The 21,350-nt window shown below is 68.3% G+C and overlaps 1 protein-coding gene across 4 annotated transcripts in view; it reads left to right on the top strand.

Annotated features, from left to right (window-relative positions):
* Positions 1-19,654, top strand: part of TMTC1 (transmembrane O-mannosyltransferase targeting cadherins 1) — a 37,979-nt gene extending 18,325 nt beyond the window's left edge. For 3 of the 4 annotated variants that reach the window (XM_055118268.1, XM_055118270.1, XM_055118271.1), the window contains exons 5-19: positions 713-791; positions 1,550-1,653; positions 4,342-4,531; positions 5,954-6,075; positions 7,168-7,332; positions 9,425-9,538; positions 10,948-11,091; positions 13,990-14,098; positions 14,614-14,716; positions 15,763-15,898; positions 16,113-16,257; positions 16,411-16,548; positions 17,130-17,252; positions 17,558-17,635; positions 18,059-19,654. In XM_055118268.1, the coding sequence (XP_054974243.1) occupies positions 713-791; positions 1,550-1,653; positions 4,342-4,531; positions 5,954-6,075; positions 7,168-7,332; positions 9,425-9,538; positions 10,948-11,091; positions 13,990-14,098; positions 14,614-14,716; positions 15,763-15,898; positions 16,113-16,257; positions 16,411-16,548; positions 17,130-17,252; positions 17,558-17,635; positions 18,059-18,199 (1,891 nt within the window). In that variant the 3' untranslated portion in view covers positions 18,200-19,654. The remainder of the gene's footprint in view (positions 1-712; positions 792-1,549; positions 1,654-4,341; positions 4,532-5,953; positions 6,076-7,167; positions 7,333-9,424; positions 9,539-10,947; positions 11,092-13,989; positions 14,099-14,613; positions 14,717-15,762; positions 15,899-16,112; positions 16,258-16,410; positions 16,549-17,129; positions 17,253-17,557; positions 17,636-18,058) is intronic. The other variant, XM_055118269.1, reaches the window with a different exon arrangement.
* The last annotated feature ends 1,696 nt before the right edge of the window (positions 19,655-21,350 follow it).

The following is a 21,350-nucleotide window of genomic DNA, read 5'->3' as shown; positions in this document are numbered from 1 at the left end:
TGCATCCTCTGCATTCTGCCGGGGGCCCTGCTCCCCTGAGAAGGGGGCAGGTCTCTGGAATGTTCCGTGGGGCTGCCGCCTGCACTGAGTCGGGAGAAGCTGGACGCCGCTGAAGGGCGCCCCGGGCAGGAGGGACGGGCCTGTCCCCGTGCAGCTATGGGCGAGGGATTGATGTGCCCGGGCAGATATGATGGGAGACACACAGACTCCATGGGTACCCACACCCCCCCACACAAACACACATGGTACCCGGACACACAGAGACATGCACACAGACATAAGCGCAGACACACGCACATGGTACAGACACAGATACACACATCTTGGGTCCACACACACAGACAGACATAGATACACACACAAGCACACAAATACGAACACAAACACAAACACAGACAGACACACACACCCCCTTCCCCATGGGGTCTGTTAGGGATGGGCGTGGAGGCCGCGTGGGGCCGTGTGGGCAGGGCGTCAGCCCCCCGGGCTCCGGGGCCCCCACCTGCGACCTCAGGGACCTTCCCGGGGCACTGGGAGCTTCCTCACGGGCTGCCCGGTGGGCCCCTTGGTGGGGCGGTCAGGCGAGGGGGGGTCAGGCACGGCCTCGGCCCCTTCCCCCTGCAGGTGAGGCCCGGTGTCACCAGGGGCACTTGCTGGGGGCCCCGTCGGGGCAGGGCTGGCCTGGCACCCCCTGAGCCGCTTTCTCTTCCAGAGCCCCGGCGGGCGGCGCCCGGAGTCCCCTGCTCGCCCTCAGGCCGTTCCTCAAGAGGGCCGCGCTGGTCGTGAGCTACGTACGTACCGCGGCAGGGGCTGCCCTCTCGCCCGGCCTGGGAGCGACCCGTGTCCGGCCCTGGGAATGTCCCGTGTCCGGCCCTGGGAATGTCCCGTGTCCGGCCCTGGGAATGTCCCATGTCCATCCCTGGGAACGTCCCATGTCCGTCCCTGGGAACGACCCGTGTCCATCCCTGGGAATGTCCCGTGTCCGTCCCTGGGAACGACCCGTGTCCGTCCCTGGGAATGTCCCGTGTCCGTCCCTGGGAATGTCCCGTGTCCGTCCCTGGGAACGACCCGTGTCCGTCCCTGGGAATGTCCCGTGTCCGTCCCTGGGAACCCGTGTCCGTCCCTGGTCCATCTGCCCGCCCCAGAACCAGGGAGTGGACCCGGGTCAGCCGGTGCAGCTGTGTGCCGCGCCCTGGGCTGCCCCCACCCTGTCCCTGCCCCCCTGCCCCTGACTTGTGCCCAGTGCTCCCTGTCCCCATCCTGTCCCCCGGGCTGCAGGCGGGCTGCCCACTGGCCCTCGCCTGGGGCCTGGGGCTCACTTACTGGGGTGCCCGTGAGACCTGTGGACGGGGCTCAGCGTGGGGCTTGCGGGGGCTGTGCAGGGGGGGGCTTCTTCCCAACGCAGGACACGGGACGGACCTGCAGCCCTGGGCCTCGGGGCCTCAGTTTCCCACCTGGGAGCAAGGTCGGGAGCCCACCCTGTGCGGGCCGACACGTCAGCGTTTGGGGGGCCGGGTGGGCCGGACGCTGAGCAGCTGCCTCTCTGCAGGTGACCGTCCTGCTGGGCCTGCGGCTGTGGATCATGGGGGGCTCCCTGCCGCTCTTCTCGGAGCAGGACAACCCCGCGTCCTTCTCGCCTTACCTCCTCACCAGGTCAGTGGCACGGGGCACGCAGGGTCCGCACACCCAGCCGGGGCCAGCGTGCCCGCAGAGGGGGGCGCTGTGGCCCTGCAGCCCCAGGGCCTGGTTCCCCCTGCGGGTAAGCCAGCCTCCGGCAGGCCCAGAGCAGCGGGCAGTTTGGGGGCACCGCAGCCGTGGGACCTGGCACTGGCCCCAAGGCGCCACGTGGCACCAGCAGACGTTTTCTGCATCCAAGCAGCCGATGGCTGGACGCGTGGCTGCGCCCGGCGTGTTCTGGCCGACGCTGGCTGCAGCGGCCCGCCCTGCCCTGCCTGTGTGCCCGTCGGGGTCTCGCGCCGGGCGCACCTGCCTTCCCGCCCTCCCGTGTGCCTCCTGCACCTCCCGGCTCGGCTGGGCGCCAGACGCCGCTTCCTGCCGCTCTGCCTCCCTGCCTCCTGGCCTCCTATTCTCGTTTCTGTTATCTCCAGCCCACCTGTTCGGGGGTGGGGGGTGATTTCCCATTTGAAAGGATCCTTTCCAGTGAGAGGGAGATGCAGGAACGGCCGCCCGCCCCTGGCATGCCTGGGGAAGCACGAGAGGGACAGAGTCGGGCCGACGGGCCTCCCTGGTGCACACCAGGCCGGCAGGGCGGGGCCGAGGAGGCGGGCTCCGCGGGACAGCGGGGACAGTGGGCAGGACTGGGGGACGGGGTGGGGGGGGCAGTGAGGGCACAGTGGTGTTGAGACGGGGGGGTCAGCATGGGGGGACGGTGGGGGCAGAGGGGGACGGTCCCCAGGCCTGGAGGTGTCCGAGCTTACCCAGTCGACGCTGAGTCTGCTGTGAACATGGGACAGACTCTGACGGTGCTCAGGGGCTGAGCCGTCGGACCTGGCTGGGCACTGGCGTCGTGTGCCGCCGCCCAGGTCACCTCCACGCCGCGCCTGTGTGGCCAGCAGCACCTGGCCGGGAGAGTGAAGGGGAGAGGCCGCTCCGGGCGGCCACAGCACGATCGGCCCCAGCTCGGAGGGTCCCTGTGCGTGTTCTTGCTCCCTGAGTGGGCGGGTCGGGTGGACGCTGGCCGGGCTGGGGTGTCCCTCTCTCCCTCTCTCTCTCCCCCTCTCTCTCCCCCCTCTCTCTCCCCCTCTCTCTTCCCCCTCTCTCTCCCCCCTCTCCCTCCCTCTCTCTGTCTCCCTCCCTCTCCCCCTCCCTTCTCTCTCTCCCTTCTCCCTCTGTGTTAGACAACGTTCAGATATTTTATCAGATTAATTTATTTGCTGCCCATTAAACCCCATGAGTGACCAGATCTCTCTCTCTCTTTCTCTTTCTCTCTCTCTCTCTCTCTCTCTCTCTCTCACACACACACACACACACACACACACACCACACATACACACACAGTGCTCTCTCCTGGACAGGCTAAAATTTTTGTGTATAAACTGATTCTTTGGGGACTTAACTGGCACACCACAGTTGTTATTGTTTTAAGATAGGCGACTAATGGAAAATGATAAAGTGGCTCTTAGGGTTTCTGCAGATACTGAGCAGTGGCCCCCTCCTCCTCCCCCTCTGCCTTCGCCCACCTGCCCTCTCTCCCCCTCCCCCTCCCTCCCTCTCTCTCTCCCTCTCTCTGTCCTTCTCTCCCTCTCCCCTGTGTCTTCCTCCCTCCCCCTCCTCTCCTCTCTCTCTCCCTCTTTCTCTCTTTCTCTTTCTCTCTCTCTCTCTCTCTCTCTCTCTCTCTCTCTCTCTCTCTCTCTCTCTCTCTCTCCTCCCCCCCTCTTTCTCTCCTCTTTTGTTCCCCCCCAGGGTTCATGGAACCGTGGCTCAGCTGTTTCTTCTTCTTCTTCGCTGGTTTATTTCTGTGTGTTCAGCAGGAGGAAATACCTGCTGTTTTTTGCTGAGCAGAACTGGGACGCGGGGCCGTGTGCTGTGGGGACCTTTGCTGTGTGGCGGAGGCTGGAGTGGCTGGTGGCTGTCCTCTGCTGCTGGCCTGAGTGGCCGGTGGCTCTCATGCCTGAGCCCGAGCTTCCCCGGGACCGTCCGAGGCACCCGCAGAGGGGACAGCTCCGGGGAGACGGGGGTTGCCGGGTTTGGTCTGCGACTGTTTAGGTTCCAGCCACGTGGGTTTACATGCTCACTCGGGAATTGTGAGTCCGAGCAGCCTTGGCTGTGCTCGCCTTCCTGGGGAGCCGAGTGCGAGTCTCGCGTCAGGAGGAGCTGAGGCTGTGCCGAGTCGGGCTTGTCTGTATTTACCTGTCACAGTCGTGTCACTGTGCACCACCACGAATGCATGTCCCATTAGAACTGCAGATAATCCTCTTGCTCTTCAGTGCCCAGGGGCAGGAGCCCGGCCCCTCCTCCGGTGCTGACAGACGGTGTCTGGGGTGGGGGAGACCAGGCGCCCCCTGGCCCTGACCCCGCCGTCTGCGAGCCACCGGGACCTGCCTGCCGGGACCAGCCCCGCGGCGGGCGCCTGGCTGCCTCCCCACCCCCCCCGGCCCACTCCCTGTCCCCCCACCAACCCGCCCACCCCAGCCCTGCACTCCGGTCCCCATTCCCCGCAGCCGAGGCTCCAGAGGCCCCTTACCGGTGTCCGGTGCCCCGTTCGCCCCGTCCCTCGCCTGGTACTGTGGGCTCACCCGCTGCCCTGCCCTGGGTTTCCCATGTCTCCGCCGTGGCGAGGCGCCCGGGCCGTGCTGGCTGCTCAGGGCCGCCTCCCCGCAGGTTCCTCACCTACTGCTACCTCCTGGCCTTCAACGCGTGGCTGCTGCTGGCGCCCGTCACGCTGTGCTACGACTGGCAGGTGGGCAGCATCCCGCTGGTGGAGAGCCTGTGGGACGCGCGCAACCTGGCCAGCCTGCTGCTGGCCCTGGCGCTGGGCGCGCTCGGCCTGCACTGCCTGGCAGCCTGCAAGGTGAGTGGGGGCGGGCGGGCGGGCGGGCAGACCCCGGGCGGGCCTGTGCTTGTGCCGCGGGACACGCACTGTCTCGGCGTCGCTGGTAGGCTCGCATCTGGGACTGATGTTTGCAAGCAAGAAACACACACAAAACTGTTTTTTTTCCGCTTCTGGGTGCCAGCTGCAGTGCCGGGGCGGGTGTGCTCGGGCCCCGTTGGTGGTGCCCGGGTTGCGGCCCAGGTCGGCCACGGGCGCGGCAGGTGCCTCTCCTCTGTCCCACCCGCTCCCCCTCCCCCTAAGCAAACGTTTCTCCCGCGCTCGCTGGCGGCCCACGTGCTGCTGGTCAGCCATTGACGGATCCGAGAGGCGAAATCGAGACTCCTGCCCTGGAGGGCTGGCCTGCGGCTGGGCAGGGCCAGGGGGCCCGAGACCGGGAGAAGGATTCAGGGCGGCCCCTTCCGAGAGGGTCTCGACAGCTGAGAGTGTGATTCATGTCACCTGGGTTCGGGTGGGGCCTCCCACCTGCCCCGACGCGGACTTGAACGTCCCCTTGGCTGGCTAGAGAGTCTGCCGGGAGGGGCCGGGCACTCGGGGTGCTCGGTGGGGGGTGGGGGATGAGGGCGCCGCACTGCCCCTCCGACCACGGGGCCTCGCCTGGGCACAGCGCCCAGGGCTCCGGGCTGCTGCAGAGCCCCGAGACTCCCGGGGGCCCCCCAGACGCACCCTCTGTGTGGGGACTCGGCTCCTCTCCGAGCTGACGAGGCGTCTCCCCTGGTGCCGGGCGGCCCCGAGAACCACACGCGGGAGACGCTGCGGGCACAGAGCTGGCCATGGCTCTCCCTGGCCGCCCGGTGCTGCCCCAGGCTCAGCTGAGCTGCCGCCGGGCGCCCGGCGTGTCTGAGTTCATCCTCCGGCTCTGCCGGGCAGACCCTCCCGCTGCCCGTCTCCAGCTGCCCGCGCCTTTGGCACGCCTCCCCCAGACCACCCTGCCCCGTGGTCAGCAGGAGGCGGGCGCTGCCCAGCCCGTTCTCCGCGGGAGGACAGGAGCCTCCTCGTGGGGGCAGGGGTCTTCCAGAGAGCCCAGGCTGCTCGCCGCCCCCCGTCCGCCCAGGAGCTGAGAGCAGACAGAGGGCGTCCCCCGCGCGGCCGGCCAGCACCGCCTGGGCCTGAGCCCTGGGCGTGGCCAGAGTGGCCAGCAGGGGCGGGGGGGGCGAGTCCCTGAGAGGTGGCCGCCCCGGAGACGAGGTTTGTTCTTGGCGGCCCCGGCCTCGGGCCTCTGGGGAGGCTGCTGTGTCCATGCTCGGAGCCACGGGGACCAGCCCGCAGGGCGTGCCGGGGACGCCACGCCGCGCCCACGTGCGACTGCGCGTGACGGGTGGGGGCAGCCGCGGGCCGCGGGGTGGCAGGGCGGGCGCGCTGACGTCTGCCCGCTGTCCGCAGAGGCTGGAGCACAGGGAGACGCTGCTGGGCCTCCTCTTCCTCGTCCTGCCCTTCCTCCCGGCCAGCAACCTCTTCTTCAGGGTGGGCTTCGTGGTGGCCGAGCGGGTGCTGTACATGCCCAGGTAACGGGGCTCGCCCCCCCAGCTGGACACGGCCCTGCACCCGAGCCCCCAGGAGCCCCTCAGCACTGGCTCAGGGTCTCCGCCCTGCCCGGGCTGGGCGTGCCACAGTGCAGATGCCCCAGGCTGGGGTCCAGCGAGAGCTAAAGGCCTGCTCCCTCGCCTAGCCCTCCTCCTGCCCTCCTCCCGCCCTCCTCCCCACCCTACTCTCCGCCCTCTTTCCCTCTCTCCTCCCTCCCTCCCTCCTTCCCTCCTCCCCCGCCCTCCTCCCCACTCTCTTTCCCTCTCCTCACTCCCTCCCTCTACCCTCCCCACCCTCCCTCTGCCCCCTCCCTCCCTCCCTCCCCCTCCCTCCCTTTTCTTCTCTCCACCTTTTGACATCTCTCTCTCCTTCCATATCTCCCTCCTTTCCTTTCTTTCTTCTTTCCCATCCTCACAAAGAAGCAGATGGTACCTCAGGGTCAGAGGGCGGCAGGGAGGTTGGGGCGAGTCAGAGATTGGTTAGGAGTGGGTCAGAGGTCATCAAATAACTGGTCAGGTCAGTCAGAAGCTGGTCAGAGGTCAGTCAGGAGCAGGTCAGAGGTCAGTCAGGAGTGGGGCAGGTCAGTCAGGAGCTGGTCAGAGGTCAGTCAGGAACAGCTCAGGTCAGGTCAGTCAGGAGCGGGTCAGGTCAGTCAGGAGCTGGTCTGAGGTCAGCAGGATCGAGTTAGGTCAGTCAACAGGGTCAGGCCAGTTAGGGATGGCTCAAGTTAGTCAGGAACTGGTCGGGTCAGTCAGGAACAAGTCGGTCAGTCAGAGAGAGTCAGGTCAGTCAGGAGCAGGTGAAGGTCAGTCAGGAGTGGGTCAGGTCAGTCAGGAGCAGTTTTCTGTGACGGAACTGTTCTGCCACCTGCCCTGCATTCTGGGACCTCATGGCCTGGCCTGGCCTTGGGAATACTCTGGGGAGGCCCCCTGAGTGACCCCCACCCTCCAGTTAGCCCCCACTCCCCCATCTCCCCGAACCGCTGAGTGGCCCTCCCTGCCGCCCAGCTCACTCTCCCCGCCCCCTGAGTGAGCCCGCCCCGCCCTCCAGGTGACCCCCGTTCCCCATTGCAGCATGGGCTACTGCATCCTGCTGGTGCACGGGCTGAGCAGGCTGAGCGCGGGGCTGCCGAGGGCCGGGGCCGCCCTCACCGTGTGCACGCTGCTGCTGCTGCTGCTGTTCTCCTGGAAGACGGTGAAGCAGAACGAGGTCTGGCTGTCCCGGGAGGCCCTCTTCAGGTCGGTGACCTCCCATATCCCCTCGCTGGCCCCCCGACCCCCCTCAGTGGCCCCCTGAGTCCCCCCTAGTGACCCACTGAGTCCCCCCTAGTGACTCCCCATATCCCCTCACTGACCGAGTCCCCCCTCAGTGACCCCCGAAGTCCCTCCTCAGTGTGTCCCCATAGCCCCTCACTGACCCCTGTGCCCCCCTCAGTGACCCCCGAGTCCCACTCAGTAACCCCCGATCCTCCCTCACTGACCCCTGTGCCCCCCTCAGTGACCCCCAAGTCCCACTCAGTAACCCCCGATCCCCCCTCACTGACCCCCGATCCCCCCTCACTGACCCCTGAGTCCCATATCAATGACCCCCATATCCCCTCACTGACCCGAGTCTCCCCTCAGTGACCTCCCGAGTCCCTCCTCAGTGTGTCCCCATATCCCCTCACTGACCCCTGTGCCCCCCTGAGTGACCCCCAAGTCCCACTCAGTAACCCCCGATCCCCCCTCACTGACCCCCTGAGTCCCTCCTCAGTGACCCCCGTGTCCTCTCAGTGGCTCCCCGTGGCCCCGTGGCTGTCCTCCCGTGTCGCCCATGTGCCACTGAGTTGCAGCCTCTGCCCGTGGCTCGTCCCAGGTGCTCTGTGAGGACAGAGCCTGAGAGGGGCGGGGACAGGTGGCGAACAAGGGAGACGGGTCTGGCCTCAGGACTCGGCTGGGTCCCGCTGGGAGCCAGGCCTGTCGCGTCCCTGTGGAGGCCCCTGGATGAGGAGCGCAGGGCCTGTCCCTCTCCCGTGGCCGCCTGGGCCCAGGGGCTTCTGCACAGCGGCTCGGAGTCCCCGTGTCTGGCGCCCCCCGTGCCCAGCCGCCGCCCCTGTCCTCACCGGTGACCCCCGGCCCCAGCCCGTGCAGGAGGGGCTTGACTTCTTGCCCAGCGGGGCGCAGCTGGCTCTTGGGCCCACAGGGACAGGGACGGGGCTGACACGCGGCCCCCAGGGCCCTCACCCCCTGGAATAAACAAAAGTTTGTGTCTTCGGGGGCCAGGCTGGCCTGGGGCAGTGCGTCCTGCCGTGTGGGCATGAGCCCACGCTGCCCGCCCAGGCGCCAACACGGCCCCACCCCGGGACCACGGCCTGCATGGCCCCTGGCGAGCACTGAGGCAGGAGCCCAGACAGAAATGCGGGAGCCTGTGGTCTGGCTCCCTCCTGGAGGCAGCCCCGCACCCCAGCGGCCCAGGGCAGTGTCTGCTTGAGTGAGCCTCATGAAAGGCCTGACCCTGCTCCTGCCCCGTCCCCTCGGAGGCGGTGGCCTCTCCGCCCAGCCAGGCCGGCCCTGCTCTGAGAGCCCGGTCCAAGGATGCCCAGAGATCCCCGTCCTCCCGGAGGGGATGGCCAGGCTGGCTCTGTACAGGTCCTCCCCAGCCACTTGACTGTCCCTTCGCTCCCGGGAAGAGACGAGGAGATGGGAGCACAGGTGTGAGCCCCCTGAGGAATGTGAGGAGACTCTGAGGCACAGGGTGTGAGCCCCCCCGAGGGAACATGAGGAGACTCTGAGGCACAGGGTGTGAGCCCGCCTGAGGGAACAGGACACTGAAGCACAGTTGTGAGCCCCCTGAGAAACATGAGGAGACTCTAGAGCACAGGTGTGAACCCTCCTGAGGAACATGAGGAGACTCTAGAGCACAGGTGTGAGGCCCCCCTGAGGGAACATCAGGAGACTCTAAAGCACAGGTGTGAGCCCCCCTGAGGGAACATGAGGAGAGTCTGAGGCACGGGGTGTGAGTCCCCGAGAGGAGAACATGAGGAGACTCTGGAGCACAGGGTTGAGCCCCCCTGAGGGAACAGGAGACTGGAGCACGGGGCGAGCCCCCTCCGGAGGAGCATCGGCAGACAGAGCAGGCCCGGGCCCCGAAAGCCGAGACACCCGCCCGGCTGACGGTCCCTTCTGTGCTTTATTTCAAGGGGACAGGAATGTGGACATGGGCAGAGTCTCGGCCCTGGGGGGCCCTGCCTGCCTTCCCCCACGCGTGTCCTCCCCCTGACCTGGACATAAGGGACACGCCGTGTCCCTGTCAGGGGGCGGCCCCAGCATGCCTCGTCCCTCTGTCCCGTAGGTCCGGTGTCCAGACGCTGCCCCACAATGCCAAGGTCCACTACAATTACGCCAACTTCCTGAAGGACCAAGGCCGTGACCGGGAGGCCGTCCACCACTACCAGACTGCCCTCAGGTGAGCGCCGGGCCCCCGCAGCCCTGGGCCCAGCTGCCCCCCCAGCCTCTCCTGGGAGTCATGGGTCTTGGACACGGACCCCCACACGGTGGAACACGGACCCCCGTGGTAACTGGACCCCTGTGGCGTAACACGGGTCCCCCTAGAGGGATGTGGGCCCGCGTGCTGTGGTGGAGTGAGCCCCAGCCTGTGCTCACTGTTGGGTCCCTGGAACCCCCGTGCCTGTGCCCCCCCAGGGGGCTCTGGGCGTGCCCAGGTGCGGTCCCAGCAGGACACAGCCAGTGCTCCCGAGCCGTTACTGCGTGTGCTCACGGGCACGCGTGTTCCCGCCGTCCAGGCCCTCCTCTGGGTGTGAGCACTGGACCCCGACTACAGCCGGAGTCGCTGGGGTGCGGCGGGCTGGGGCCAGAGGCTGGTCCATGCTGGTGGCTGCCCCCAGGAGACGGGCTGCGGGGTCCACGGCCCCGGGAGCGGCCGCCTGTGCGTCTGCTCAGCCCCGCACTCGGGATGAGGCTCACGCAGGCGGGACTCTGGGGCCTGCAGGCGCCTCCACGTGCCGTGGCGGGAGCGGGTCTGCACACGGCCTCTGACACGGGCTGCTTCCCGTGGGCCCGGGGCCACGGGAGCCGTCCCCTCGGCTGCCCCTTCCCCGAGCCCCGCGGCCATCGCGCCCGGGGACAGAAGGGCAGACGGGGGGCTCTGAATGGCCGCTGGAGCTGGCGCGTGGGCCATGGCTGCGGCGGGACACGCCACACCGCGTGGGGAAGTAGGGGGTTCCCAGGAGGGTCGCCTCCCGGGGACACGCCTGGACCACGGCCCGCGGCTCCTTCAGGCCCAGACCGTCCCCGTGGCCCTGCCGGGGGCCGGCGTGGTACCAGGCTCTCCGGGATCGTGGCCTCAGCCCCGCAGAGCTGCGGGGGAGAACAGAGGGTCTCCGGACCCCCGAGACACTTTTGCCAAAGAGGAGCATCACCGCAGTTCCCGCCGCGGCGTTCTCTCTGCAGCCACGCCGGGGAGGGATCCTGCAGCCTCTGGGCGGGGTGGGGGGTGGCGTCGTGGGGCCGGGTGGGGCAGAGGCCTGGCGTGCTGGGGCCCGAGCTGAGTGCCTGGTGTGGGTGCTTCCTGCTGGGTGTGGCCTCTGGGGTACAGAACCAGGCCAAGCACAAGACCGGTGCACGGCCCCCAGTTGGGCCCGGCCCCCCAGGCCCCCCAGCACTGCTGGGACCCCCCCAACATGAGACCAAGAGTGCCCGGGTGCCCGGGCAAGGGCAGCCCTGGCCACTGCGCTGAGCGGGGCCCGTGCGGCCAGGACCCGCGGGCACCTGACTGGCAGAGGAGACCCAGCGCCGTGTCCTGGCGGTGGTGGGGGCCGGGCCGGGCCAGTGGCGCTCACACCCCTGCTCTTCCAGGCTGTACCCGCGCCATGCCAGCGCCCTGAACAACCTCGGCACGCTGACCAAAGACGCCGTGCAGGCCCAGGCCTACTACCAGCGGGCGCTGAGGCTGAACCCGCAGCACCACCGCGCACTCTTCAACCTGGGCAACCTGCTCAGGTGCGTGCCAACCCGAGGGAGGCCAGGCTCGAGAGTGAGGGTGCGACCCTTGCCCGGGGCAGCCCCTGGGCACAGAGAGGGTTCCGGCCGCCTCTGAGCACCTGGGTGCCCCGAGGAGCGAATCGAGGAAACGGGGGTTTCTCACAGGCGAGGCCTCGAGGGAGCCCCCTGGGCAGCCGGGAGTGACATCCCCTCACCTCTGGGTGGCCCGTCCCTGAGGCCAGGAGAGGCCTTGTGCTCACCTGCCGGTGGCCACTTCCTGTGGGCCGGGGACGGTCCCCTCAGGCCTGTTTAGGCCGTGGGATCCCTTCTTTCAGCTCCTCAGGTTCTCGTCATCGTCCTGGGGACTCAGTCAATGCAGCCTCTTCATTCTGCTCTTTAGAATTCTCTCTCTCTCTCTCTTTCTCTCTCTCTCTCTCTCTCTCTCTCTCTCTCTCTCTCTCACACACACACACACACACACGCAGTTCACAACTGTTTGAGGAAATATGTGTCTCACACACACATACTCTTGTGTGAGGAAATGTGTATCACACTCTTCCCATAGCTGTGTGAGTAAATCTCTCTAATCTCTCTCTCTCTCTCTCTCTCTCTCTCTCTCTCTCTCACACACACACACACACACACACACACACACACACTTGTATTGTGTGTTTCCATTCAGGCCCTTGCAGGGAGCTGACTGTAGACAGACCAACAGTGTCTGACTGTTTTCAGAAACGGATTCGTCCGTCATTCACAAGAACCTAAAACTAGGAAGCCTGTGCACAGCAAATAGGTGTGAGGAAAGCAGAATCACGGTGAAGCAGAGCATAAACGGCTCCACCGAGGCCTCGGGTTGAGACGTGATGGACACGGGGCAGGAGGTGCCCTTGGGACAGGTGGGGGCGCTTCCCGGAGCCCCGGTCGCTGTGCCAGGCCTCTTGCCTGCCGGGCTCTCTGGCCCCGCGTCCGGGCCGGGCAGGGCTGCCTGCCTGCAGCCTCGTGCTGAGCGGGGCGGCGTCAGCAGAAGCGGTGCCAGCGTCCCTGCGTGGTTTCCTGCGTGCTGACCTTCCCGGGCCGGCGCGCTCCCCGAACAGCCTCTCCTCGCTCCCCTCGGTGCCACCCGCCTCTCTGGAATTTTCCATGTGAGTGGAAACCACGGAGAGTTCTCTGGAGAGAGGCCTGGAATTTTCCATGTGAGCAGAGCTCCCAGGGGGCGCCCTTTGGACAGTGCTCTGGAACCGGTCCACGTGCATCGAAAGCGCAGGGCCCTGGCTCGGTGCCTGGCGGGGACGCCGGGAGTGGCCGTGGGCGGGCCTGTGTCCAGCGGCTCCGTGTGGCCGTGCTCTCACCTGCAGGCCCTCCCGGCCAACGCCGTGACGTTTGGGGAGCGGCTGCTGGAGCACGTTGACTTTCTCCGTGCCCTGGGCCTGTCGGAGTCGGCCTAGCCACGGGCGCACCGGGCTGTCCGCGGGTCACTCTAGAGCCCGGCAGCGAACGTGGGTGGACGCTGCCGGTTCCACTCGCTGTCGTTGGTCTGTTGTGGCAGCAGCAGCCTTGTCCTGGTGGGCCGCCGAGGACCCCAGGCCTCCAGCTCGTGGACGTCGGCCGAGGCCGGGTGTGTCCAGCCGTCGGCCCGGCCGTGGTCCCTCGGGAAAGGCCTCGCTGCCCGCCGTGCAGGGCGCACGGTCCCTCGCACTCGGCTCTGGGGTTTGGAGTTTGGGGTTTTGCGGGATTGTGGGGGTGGCTTGGGCCACACCCCGCATGTGCTCAGGAGTCACTCCTGACGGGCTTGGGGGTCCTCCTGGGGTGCCGGGGGTCGAACCTGGGTCTGTCGCCTGCAAGGCAAGTGCCCTTCCGCCGTGCTGCGCCTCCGGCCCCTCACTCTTCCCGAGGCCGCAGGGGCGTCACCTCTCGCCTTGGGGTGGGGCGGGTGCCGGAAACCAGCCTCCGGGTCACGCTTGTGTCTGCCACCCTGACTCTGGGTGGCGGGTGCCTCTGCCCCCACGGGCGGGTCAGCGGCCCCTGACACGAGACTCGGTGCCGGACCCTAACTGTGGGCCGTGAAGTCTCCAGTCTAAGGGTGCCAGGGGTCTGCGTGCGAGGGGGCCGCGGAGGGACACTGGGGCAGGCCCCAGGCACACCCGTGTGTCCGTCCCCCTGCTGGCCTGTCCCGGGAGGGAGGTGAGGTCACCGAGTCGTCCCCTCTGACTCCTGCTCCGAGTGGCCCCCAGCTCCTTCCAAGGGGCGGTTCCCCTCCTCTTGGCGATGTGTGACCCCACTGACCACCCCCACGGGCAGTGCCCGCCCTGCCCGCCCTGCCATGAGCAGTGGGCATTCCTCTCCAGCTGCTCGAGGCCCCCGGGTCTTAGCACAGTCCCAGTCGGATTTTTCACGATGTCTCCGTGCCGGGAAGAGCTTGACCGAGAGAACGACGGGTTCTCGGGCCTCTGTGGCCGTCGTGACCGTGGCCAAGGAGGCGCTTCCGGGCGCCCGTGCCGGCCCGTCTGCACCGGCCTGACCCAGAGCTGCAGCCACAGCCCGTCTGGGTTCCGGACGCCTCTCGAGCCCCGCAGAGACTGGCCCTGTCCTGGGACCGGCCCGTGGGCAGCGCCCGGGGCTGCCTCGGGCCCACCTGCGTGCTGCTCCCCCCCTTTCTGAGGGCACGGCAGCTCAGGAACTTTCTAGAATGCAGCTCCCGGTCCCTCGGGCACCGCTGGGTGTGGCCCAGAGCCCCGAGACACGGGAGCAGCCGGCCTGCGTGTTGCCGGCTCCCGGCGTGTCCGCCCGCACAGCCGACACTGAACACTGGCGGGGCCTCGTGCTTCGGCGCCGTCCGTCTCAGCCAGAGGAGGGGGGAGGTCGGGGGGTCTGGACCGTCGCCCACGGGCGCCCGTCCTTCTCTCTCGCCCCCAGGGCCCAGGACCGCGGCGAGGAGGCCGTGGCCTTGCTGAGGGAATCCATCAAGCACGGCCCCGAGTTCGCAGACGCCTACTCCAGCCTGGCGTCCCTGCTGGCCGACCAGGTGCCGCTGGGCAGGAGAGAGCGGGGCCCGAGGGTGGCCGGGACTTCTCTGCTCCGACCCGCTGGCCCCGGGGACGGCCCGGCGGGCCCTCGCTGCTGCCCTCCCCCTTGGCGAGCGGCCGGCACGGGGTCCTGCAGACATGTCACCCCGAGGCCCTGGCCCTGCCCCGTGTCACGGGTGTGGCCATTCGGGTCTGGGCGAGGGGGTGGACACGAGCCAAGCCCCCAGGGACCCCGCGCAGGGCTCCTGCGCCCCTCATTGGGAGTCCCAGTGTTGGGGCGGCGGCGCCCGCTCCCGGCATGGCTCCCCGTGCCCGAGGGCTGTCCCGGCACGCCATGGACTCCGCCCACGCCTGAGCCCCCCGCCTGGCGGCCCTCCGAGCCTTTCCCTAACCCCCCCGGCAGATCCTTCCAGGGACTCTGGTTCCAGAACCGAGCCGGGCCAGGCGTGCCGGGCGTGGGCCGTGGCTGCCCTGCCTCACCGCGCCCTGCTCACGTGTCCCTCTGTGCCCGCAGGACAGGCTGCAGGAGGCCGAGGAGGTGTACCAGGCTGGCATCAGCAGCTGCCCCGACAGCTCGGACCTGCACAACAACTACGGGGTCTTCCTGGTGGACACGGGTGAGTGGGCCTGGGTGCCCGCTGGCAGGAAGCCCCAGCCTCTGGGTGCCACTGGGGGGCACTGTGCCCACGGGCGTAGGTCTGGGGCCGGGACGCTGAGGAGGGGACACGGCCCGCCCCCAGGGGTCAGTGCTTGGCTGAGTCCTCTGCCCCGGGCACGGGCTGGCGCTCCTGAAGCTGATCAGAGGAGCAGAAGCCGCGGCCTCCAGGGCCGTGTCCTGGCGACTGTGCGTCCCGCGGGGCAGCTGTGGGGACGCGAGCCCTCCGCCTCTCCCGCGCCCCACGCCCCGAGCACGCGGGGCCCCTGGGGTGCCGAGAGACACGTCCTCGGAGCCTGGCGCTCGCGGGCAGCTGCCGGGCTGCTGGCGTGGTGCCATCCGTGCTCCTGTCCGGACGTGCGGCTGCACCCGCAAGGACCCGGTTTCCTCCGGGGCCTCGAGTGCTCGGCCATAGGCCTGGCACACAGTGCTCCTCCACCCTCCCTAGGCTGGCCCAGAAGCCCGTTCTGTGGTGCCACCTGCTGGCGTGCGAGGACTGCGCCGGGCGTTGTGCCCGGAGGGCAGCCCAGGGTCGGCTCAGTGGGGCCCGGCTGGAGTTCCTCGGACCCCCGACCTGCGCAGGGCTGCCCGGGGGTCCCCTGTCACCTCCCGCCCACCTGCACCCGGCAAACCTAAGAACTGCTCTGCGGGGGGGGGGGCAGCGTGCGGGCACACCGGTGAGGCCCATGCTCAGGCCCTCGCTGCTGCGTCCCCAGGCCCCACCGGGATGGCCCCCAAACCAGAGACGGTTCTCTGTGTTCGGTGAACGTGGCATCGTTTGTAGTTCTAGACTGTTCTGTGGCCGGGTCACTGAGCTGTCTCCTGGCGCCTTGAGTGCTCCGGGCCTGCTGGGGTCTGGCCTGACTGCAGTCGGGTGGCGCCTGTGTGCCCAGGAGGTGGCGGCAGGGCGAGGGGGTCCCAGGGCTGCGGCAAGGCACGTGCACACACGTGCACACACGTGTCCTGCGGAAGCCGTGCTCCGTCCAGACCCGCCCTGCCCTCCCGCAGGCGCCCCCGAGAAGGCCGTGGCCCACTACCAGCAGGCCATCGAGCTGAGCCCGGGCCACCACGTGGCCATGGTCAACCTGGGCCGGCTGCACCGGTCACTGGGGGACAACGAGGCCGCCGAGGAGTGGTACAAGCGGTAAGGCCCGAGGGACACCCCGCGCGGGGGCTGCTGCCCACCCGGGCCCGGCCAGCGGCCGGCACAGCAGGGCGGGGCGGGGGGGTCCGGAGAGGCGGGCGAGGGTCCGTGTGGAGGCGGAGGGCGGGCGCGGCCGGCCGGTGGGTCGTTCTCTGACGGAGCGGCCCGCGGCAGCCCGCCCTGGCCGTGGCGCCCACCGCCCGCCCCCTTGCAGCGCCCTGCGGGTGACCCGCCGGGCCGAGATCCTGTCGCCCTTGGGGGCCCTGTACTACAACACGGGCCGCCACGAGGACGCGCTGCGCGTGTACCGGGAGGCCGTGGGCCTGGAGCCTGCCCAGCGGGAGCCGCGCCTGGCGCTGGTGAGCGGGGCGCGAGGGCGCGGGGGGCGCAGAGGCACTGTGGGGGGCGCGGGGGCGCAGGGGTGCGGGGCGCGGGGGCGCGGGGCGCGGGGGGTGCAGGGCCGTAGGGTGCGGGGGCGCCCGGGCCCCGAGGAGCTCATGGGGGCCCTGCAGGCGCAGGTGCTGGCGGCCACGGGCCAGGCGGACGAGGCGGAGCAGCTGACGCGCCAGCTGGAGGCGGAGCAGCCGGGCTGCGTGGAGTGTTTCCGCCTGCTCTCGGCCATCTACGGCCGCCAGGAGCGCCACGACAAGGTGGGCCACGGGGCGCCCGCCGCCCCCCGCCTCGCACCTGGGCCCGGGTGGTGCCGGGACGGGACCTTCCCCGGCACATCCGTAGACCCGTGTGCGCGGGCTCAGGTCGGCCGGGGTGCTGGGCTCGTGAGCACCGCCAAAACCGCACCTGGGCCGGCTCCGTGGGCTGCTGCCCAGAGCCTGTCCTGCCCCGTGGGCGGGGGACACCCCAGCGGCAGTTGCGGGCGTGGCTGGGACCGTCCCCGGGGAACAGGGACTGGGGACACGGTGGGGGTGAGGGGAGGTGAGGGGCGTGATGTGTGGTCGGGGTCACCCGCGAGAGGCCTGGGGGCAGCTGGGAACCAGCTGGGGACGCCCCCTGCACGCCCGTGTGGGCTGGGGGCTGCCCGCAGGGCTGACGGCCCGAGGGACTGCAGGGCAGGCCCCGATGGGGGGGCAGACGGGCCGGCCCCAGCTCGCTTCCTCCCTGCATGGTCGCCCCGCCTCCCTGTCGGCCCCCCCGGGATGGGAGGAAGGGCGAGCCCTGGGGGTCCCCGCCAGCCCATGGGGGGATTTCCAGCCGCTCACTGCTGCCCCTCCAGGCCCTGGACGCCATTGACAGGGCTCTGCAGCTGCGGCCGCAGGACCCCAAGGTCACGTCCGAGCTGTTCTTCACCCGGGGCAACCAGCTGCGGGAGCAGAACCTCCTGGACAAGGCGTTTGAGGTGGGGCCTGGGGCAGCGGCCCGCGGGGTGGCCGGGCAGACGGGAGATGGTGCCTCTCCCCCTGTGGGCCCCGCGGGGCAGCACGCGGAGGGGAGGGCCGTGAGCCCGCGTTTGTGGGACCTTCCCAGGGGCTGTGTCTGGGTCAGCTGCCGGGCAGGGGTGAAGCGGGAGGAGGGCTCTGGGGGGCTGCCGGGAGGAAGCTTCCCCTGCGCCCAGATGGGGCACGGGGAGGCGAACGGGCCGTGGGGGGCAGCGGGCCGAGTTGGGGAGCCCTCCCCGCCTGAAGATGCCCCTCACTTCCCCAGAGCTACAAGGCGGCCGTGGAGCTGAACCCGGAGCAGGCCCAGGCCTGGATGAACATGGGCGGGATCCAGCACATCCAGGTAGGGCTGTGGCGGGCGGGCGGGTGGCAGGCGGGCAGCGGGGTCTCCCGGGGGGCCCGGAGCCCAGCCCCAAGCCCCTGAGACTGAGTCCGCAGGAAGCTGGCCTCCAGGGGACAGTGACCGCTGAGCCGGGCCCCCAGCCCCGTGCCTACTCCCTGCGGTACAGACGGGGGAGAGCGAGGGGTCGGGGCGGAGGGGCTTCAGGGTGGCCCCGTGGAAAGGGCAGACCCCCGTTTCGCATGTCTGAGCCCCGACTTGGGAGTCAGCCCCTGGACCAGAGAAGTGGCCTTTGGGGGCGGAGACGGGGCCTGGAGGCCGCCCAGAGGGCCGGGGGTAGGTGAGCGGCTGGGGCTGAGACCCCCGGGCCTGCTTTGGGACGTGGCTCTGGGCGTCAGCGTCCCGCCCACCCCTCCGCCCTCGCAGGGCGACTACGTGGCCGCCCGGGCCTTCTACGGCCGGGCCCTGCGGCTGGTGCCCCACAGCCGCCTGCTGCGGGAGAACCTGGCCAAGCTGGACCGTCTGGAGAAGCGGCTGCAGGAGGCCGGAGACAAGGAGGACACGTAGCTGCCCGCCCAGAGAGGGCGCTGCGCCCGCCCAGCGGCCCGAACGCCGCGTCTCCCCTGAGAAGCCAAAGAAGAGTGGCCGGGCCGGCCGCGGGCGGAGGAGACGCCGTCTCGGGCCGCCCTCCTGCTCCGGCTCCCGGACGTCCACCCCAGGAGCACGGACGCCCCAACGGCTGTGAGGCCGAGGCGGCCTGGGGCGGGGGCATGAGTGTCAGGGCTGGGGCTCGGGTCATTCTCCACGGCCAGAAATGAGTCGCGAGTAGCTGCCGGGGAACCTTCTGGAACGTGTGTGGGAAAGGTTCTGCCTCCAGGACCTCTGACTTGATCCCCGTGAGGACTCGGTGTGAACCCCGGCGAGTCCCCATGCCGCCTCACAGCAGGTTTTCCTGCCCGCCCCAACCCCCGTTACCCTCACGGAAGCTTCTAGAATTGGGCGGCTCCCCTTGCCCCTCGGGGAAAATCAAGGATCCGGGTAACCCCTCATTCAGTACGGGAATCTTGGGAGTGCTTCGGTCACAGGTGTCTCCAGAGTGACGCCTGTGCCCTGAGGTTTCAAAAGTGCTTTTAAAAATCATGACGATTTCTGCCTCCGAATATAGAGCTATTTTGGTGGGGAAGAGCATAATATATTCTACGTGAGAAGTGTTCAAGATATTAACCGAGAGAAATGTTCTACTTTATTATCTATCCAGACATCCCGAGGTTATTTTTTTGAAAAGTATAAATCGAAGCATTCCGGATGCTTCCTGCTTTATCTCAGAAGTCAGACGCCCCCGGGCTGCTGGGTGAGGGCCGAGCGCTCTGGGACCCTCCACGGTCATTCCGGAGATGCTCGGAGACCGCGCAGAGACCCTGGGGGGGAGATTCCTATTTTTAAAGCTATATATTTGTATGGAGAGGACAGGAAAGGCAGAGTTGCACTTACATTTGAGGATTGTTTTATGTTATTTATTTCATAATTTATTAGATATTTAATACACATGACACTTTGGGTCTCCATCCATGGTGATGTGGCAGCTTCGAGCCGGGGCATGGGACATGCCAGCCCGTGTGCAGCGTGTCCGAGCTGGACGGTCCTGGGGCACTGGACACACCAGCCCCCGCTCAGCGCGTCCGAGCTGTTCCCTCCCGCGGTGGAAGGCCACTCCCTCCTGCTGAGGCCGTGGGTGCGGGTCCATCCGGGCCCAGCCCGCAGCCTTAGCAGGACCCAGGCCGCCCTCCGTTCAGTATCCACTCCCGAACTCCTCTCGGGCGGCCCCTGCGAAGGGCCCAGCCCGCGTGGAAGCAGTTGTGCCTGACCGGGGCCCGCCCACCCGGCCCCTCTTTGGACATCAGAAGTGAGCACTGTTGCCGGGTCGTGTCTTTGTCCCGAGTTAACACCGTCTCTGAGACGCGTCTGTGAAGCTGTCCTGGCTCCGTGGTGCCTAGAAGGAAATAAATCACCTAATTTTGCAGAGATTGTGTTAGGCTGCCAGTCCTTGGTCCACTCGATGCCTCGAGCGAGTTCAGGCTACTGACCTGAGCCCGCGGGCCGGCCCGTCTTGGAGACGCGTGTGGGGCTGCGGGCGCAGGAGCAGGGCCCCCCCCCCGGGGGCAGAGGCTCCGTGAGAACCCGGCTGGGGGGCTGCGTGGGCCGCGTCCCTGCCGTCTCCCCTTCCTCAGTGAAGGAGCAGGGCGGGCTCTGTGCTCTGCCCCTGCCAGTGCTCTGGGCCCCAGGCCATGCTCTGGGCTCCCCTGACAGTGCTCTGGGCTCCCCTGCCAGTGCTCTGGGCCCCAAGCCGTGCTCTGGGCTTCCCTGACAGTGCTCTGGGCTCCCCTGACAGTGCTCTGGGATCCCCTGACAGTGCTCAGGGCCCCTGACAGTGCTTTGGGCCCCTGAAAGTGCTCAGGCCCCTGACAGTCCTCGGGCCCCTGAAAGTGCTCTGGGCTCCACTGACAGTGCTCGGGGCCCCTAACAGTACTCTGGGCTTCCCTGACAGTGCTCTCGGCCCCTGACAGTACCCTGGGCTCCCCTGACAGTGCTCTGTGCTCCCCCTGGCCTGAACACAGTCCTCTGGGGTTCCCTTTGTGTGTCCTGGGTAAGGAGACCCTCTTGCTGGCCCAGCGCCCCCAAGACAGTCCCTTTCCCCTGGCTTATCTCGCCGGACGCTCCAGGACCTGCCTCCACTTGCTGCCTCCCTGGCCTGAGCGGGAGACTGGGGTCCCCTGGCCAGAGCCCGTGGGAGGCAGGAGGCTGGTGGCCCCGCGCTTCTGCAGCTAGACGGAGGGAGACGCAGCCTCCCGCCCCGCAGAGATCAGGAGGCGGAGGACATCACCCTCGGGGACGTTGAGGCTTGTCCAGACCACGAGAGTCCAAGGATGGTCAGGGCGCAGCTGGTGGGTGGTCGGCTGGCCCCAAGCCGAGGAGTGACCACATGGGGGGAGGGACTGTGCGGAGTTGGGGGGCTTACGGGGCGGCCAGCGTGTGGACGGGAGGAGAGGACCCGAGGGGGAGGGACGCAGGACAGTCTCCAGCCCCGCCAGCCACGAAGGCCCTGAGCTGGACGGCAGAGCAGCCTCCGGCCGGCGCTCTGACCCCCTGCCTGGCGCCCCTGCAGAGGCCTCTCCTGTGGACGCGCGAGGCAGCTTCTGTCTGTTCACTCTTACCTGGACTCGCTACAATCCGCCTGGGGGAGAGAGGGAGCTCCTGGCTCTGGGCGTGGCGGGATTGGCACGCGGCCAGTGTTGGGAGCAGGTGGGGGCGGCCAGCGGTGGCTCGCCTTCCCCCACTGACTGCGGCCGAATGGTGTCGGGACCACCCAGTCCCAGCGAGACGGAAACCACCTGCGGCGTCCCGGGCCCTCGGAGAGCAGACGCCTCAGCCTTGCGCGCAGCGTCTGCAGCTAGGCGAGAGGAACCGGAAATGCCCAAAGATGAAAAGGGAAGTGTTTGCATGATGGCTCTTGGAATCCTGTCGTAAAGTCGCTAAGCAGAACATGCTCCGAAGCTACTGCTTCGCTCTCCTACCTTTATTTATTCTTCGCTCTTGGTAGCTGTGTGCCTAGCGGCTGAGAGGAGAGAATGATTAGTTTCCATCGAGGCCTGTGAAATACCAGAACAGAGGCATCGGGAAATCCCCTCTGCCGGGAGTCGTCCCTGGGCACACTGGCGGT

Source organism: Sorex araneus, chromosome 10 (genome assembly GCF_027595985.1).
Source record: "Sorex araneus isolate mSorAra2 chromosome 10, mSorAra2.pri, whole genome shotgun sequence".
Taxonomy (NCBI): domain Eukaryota; kingdom Metazoa; phylum Chordata; class Mammalia; order Eulipotyphla; family Soricidae; genus Sorex; species Sorex araneus.
The sequence above is the reverse complement of the archived record's forward strand: the minus strand, read 5'-3'. Positions and strand labels throughout refer to the sequence as shown.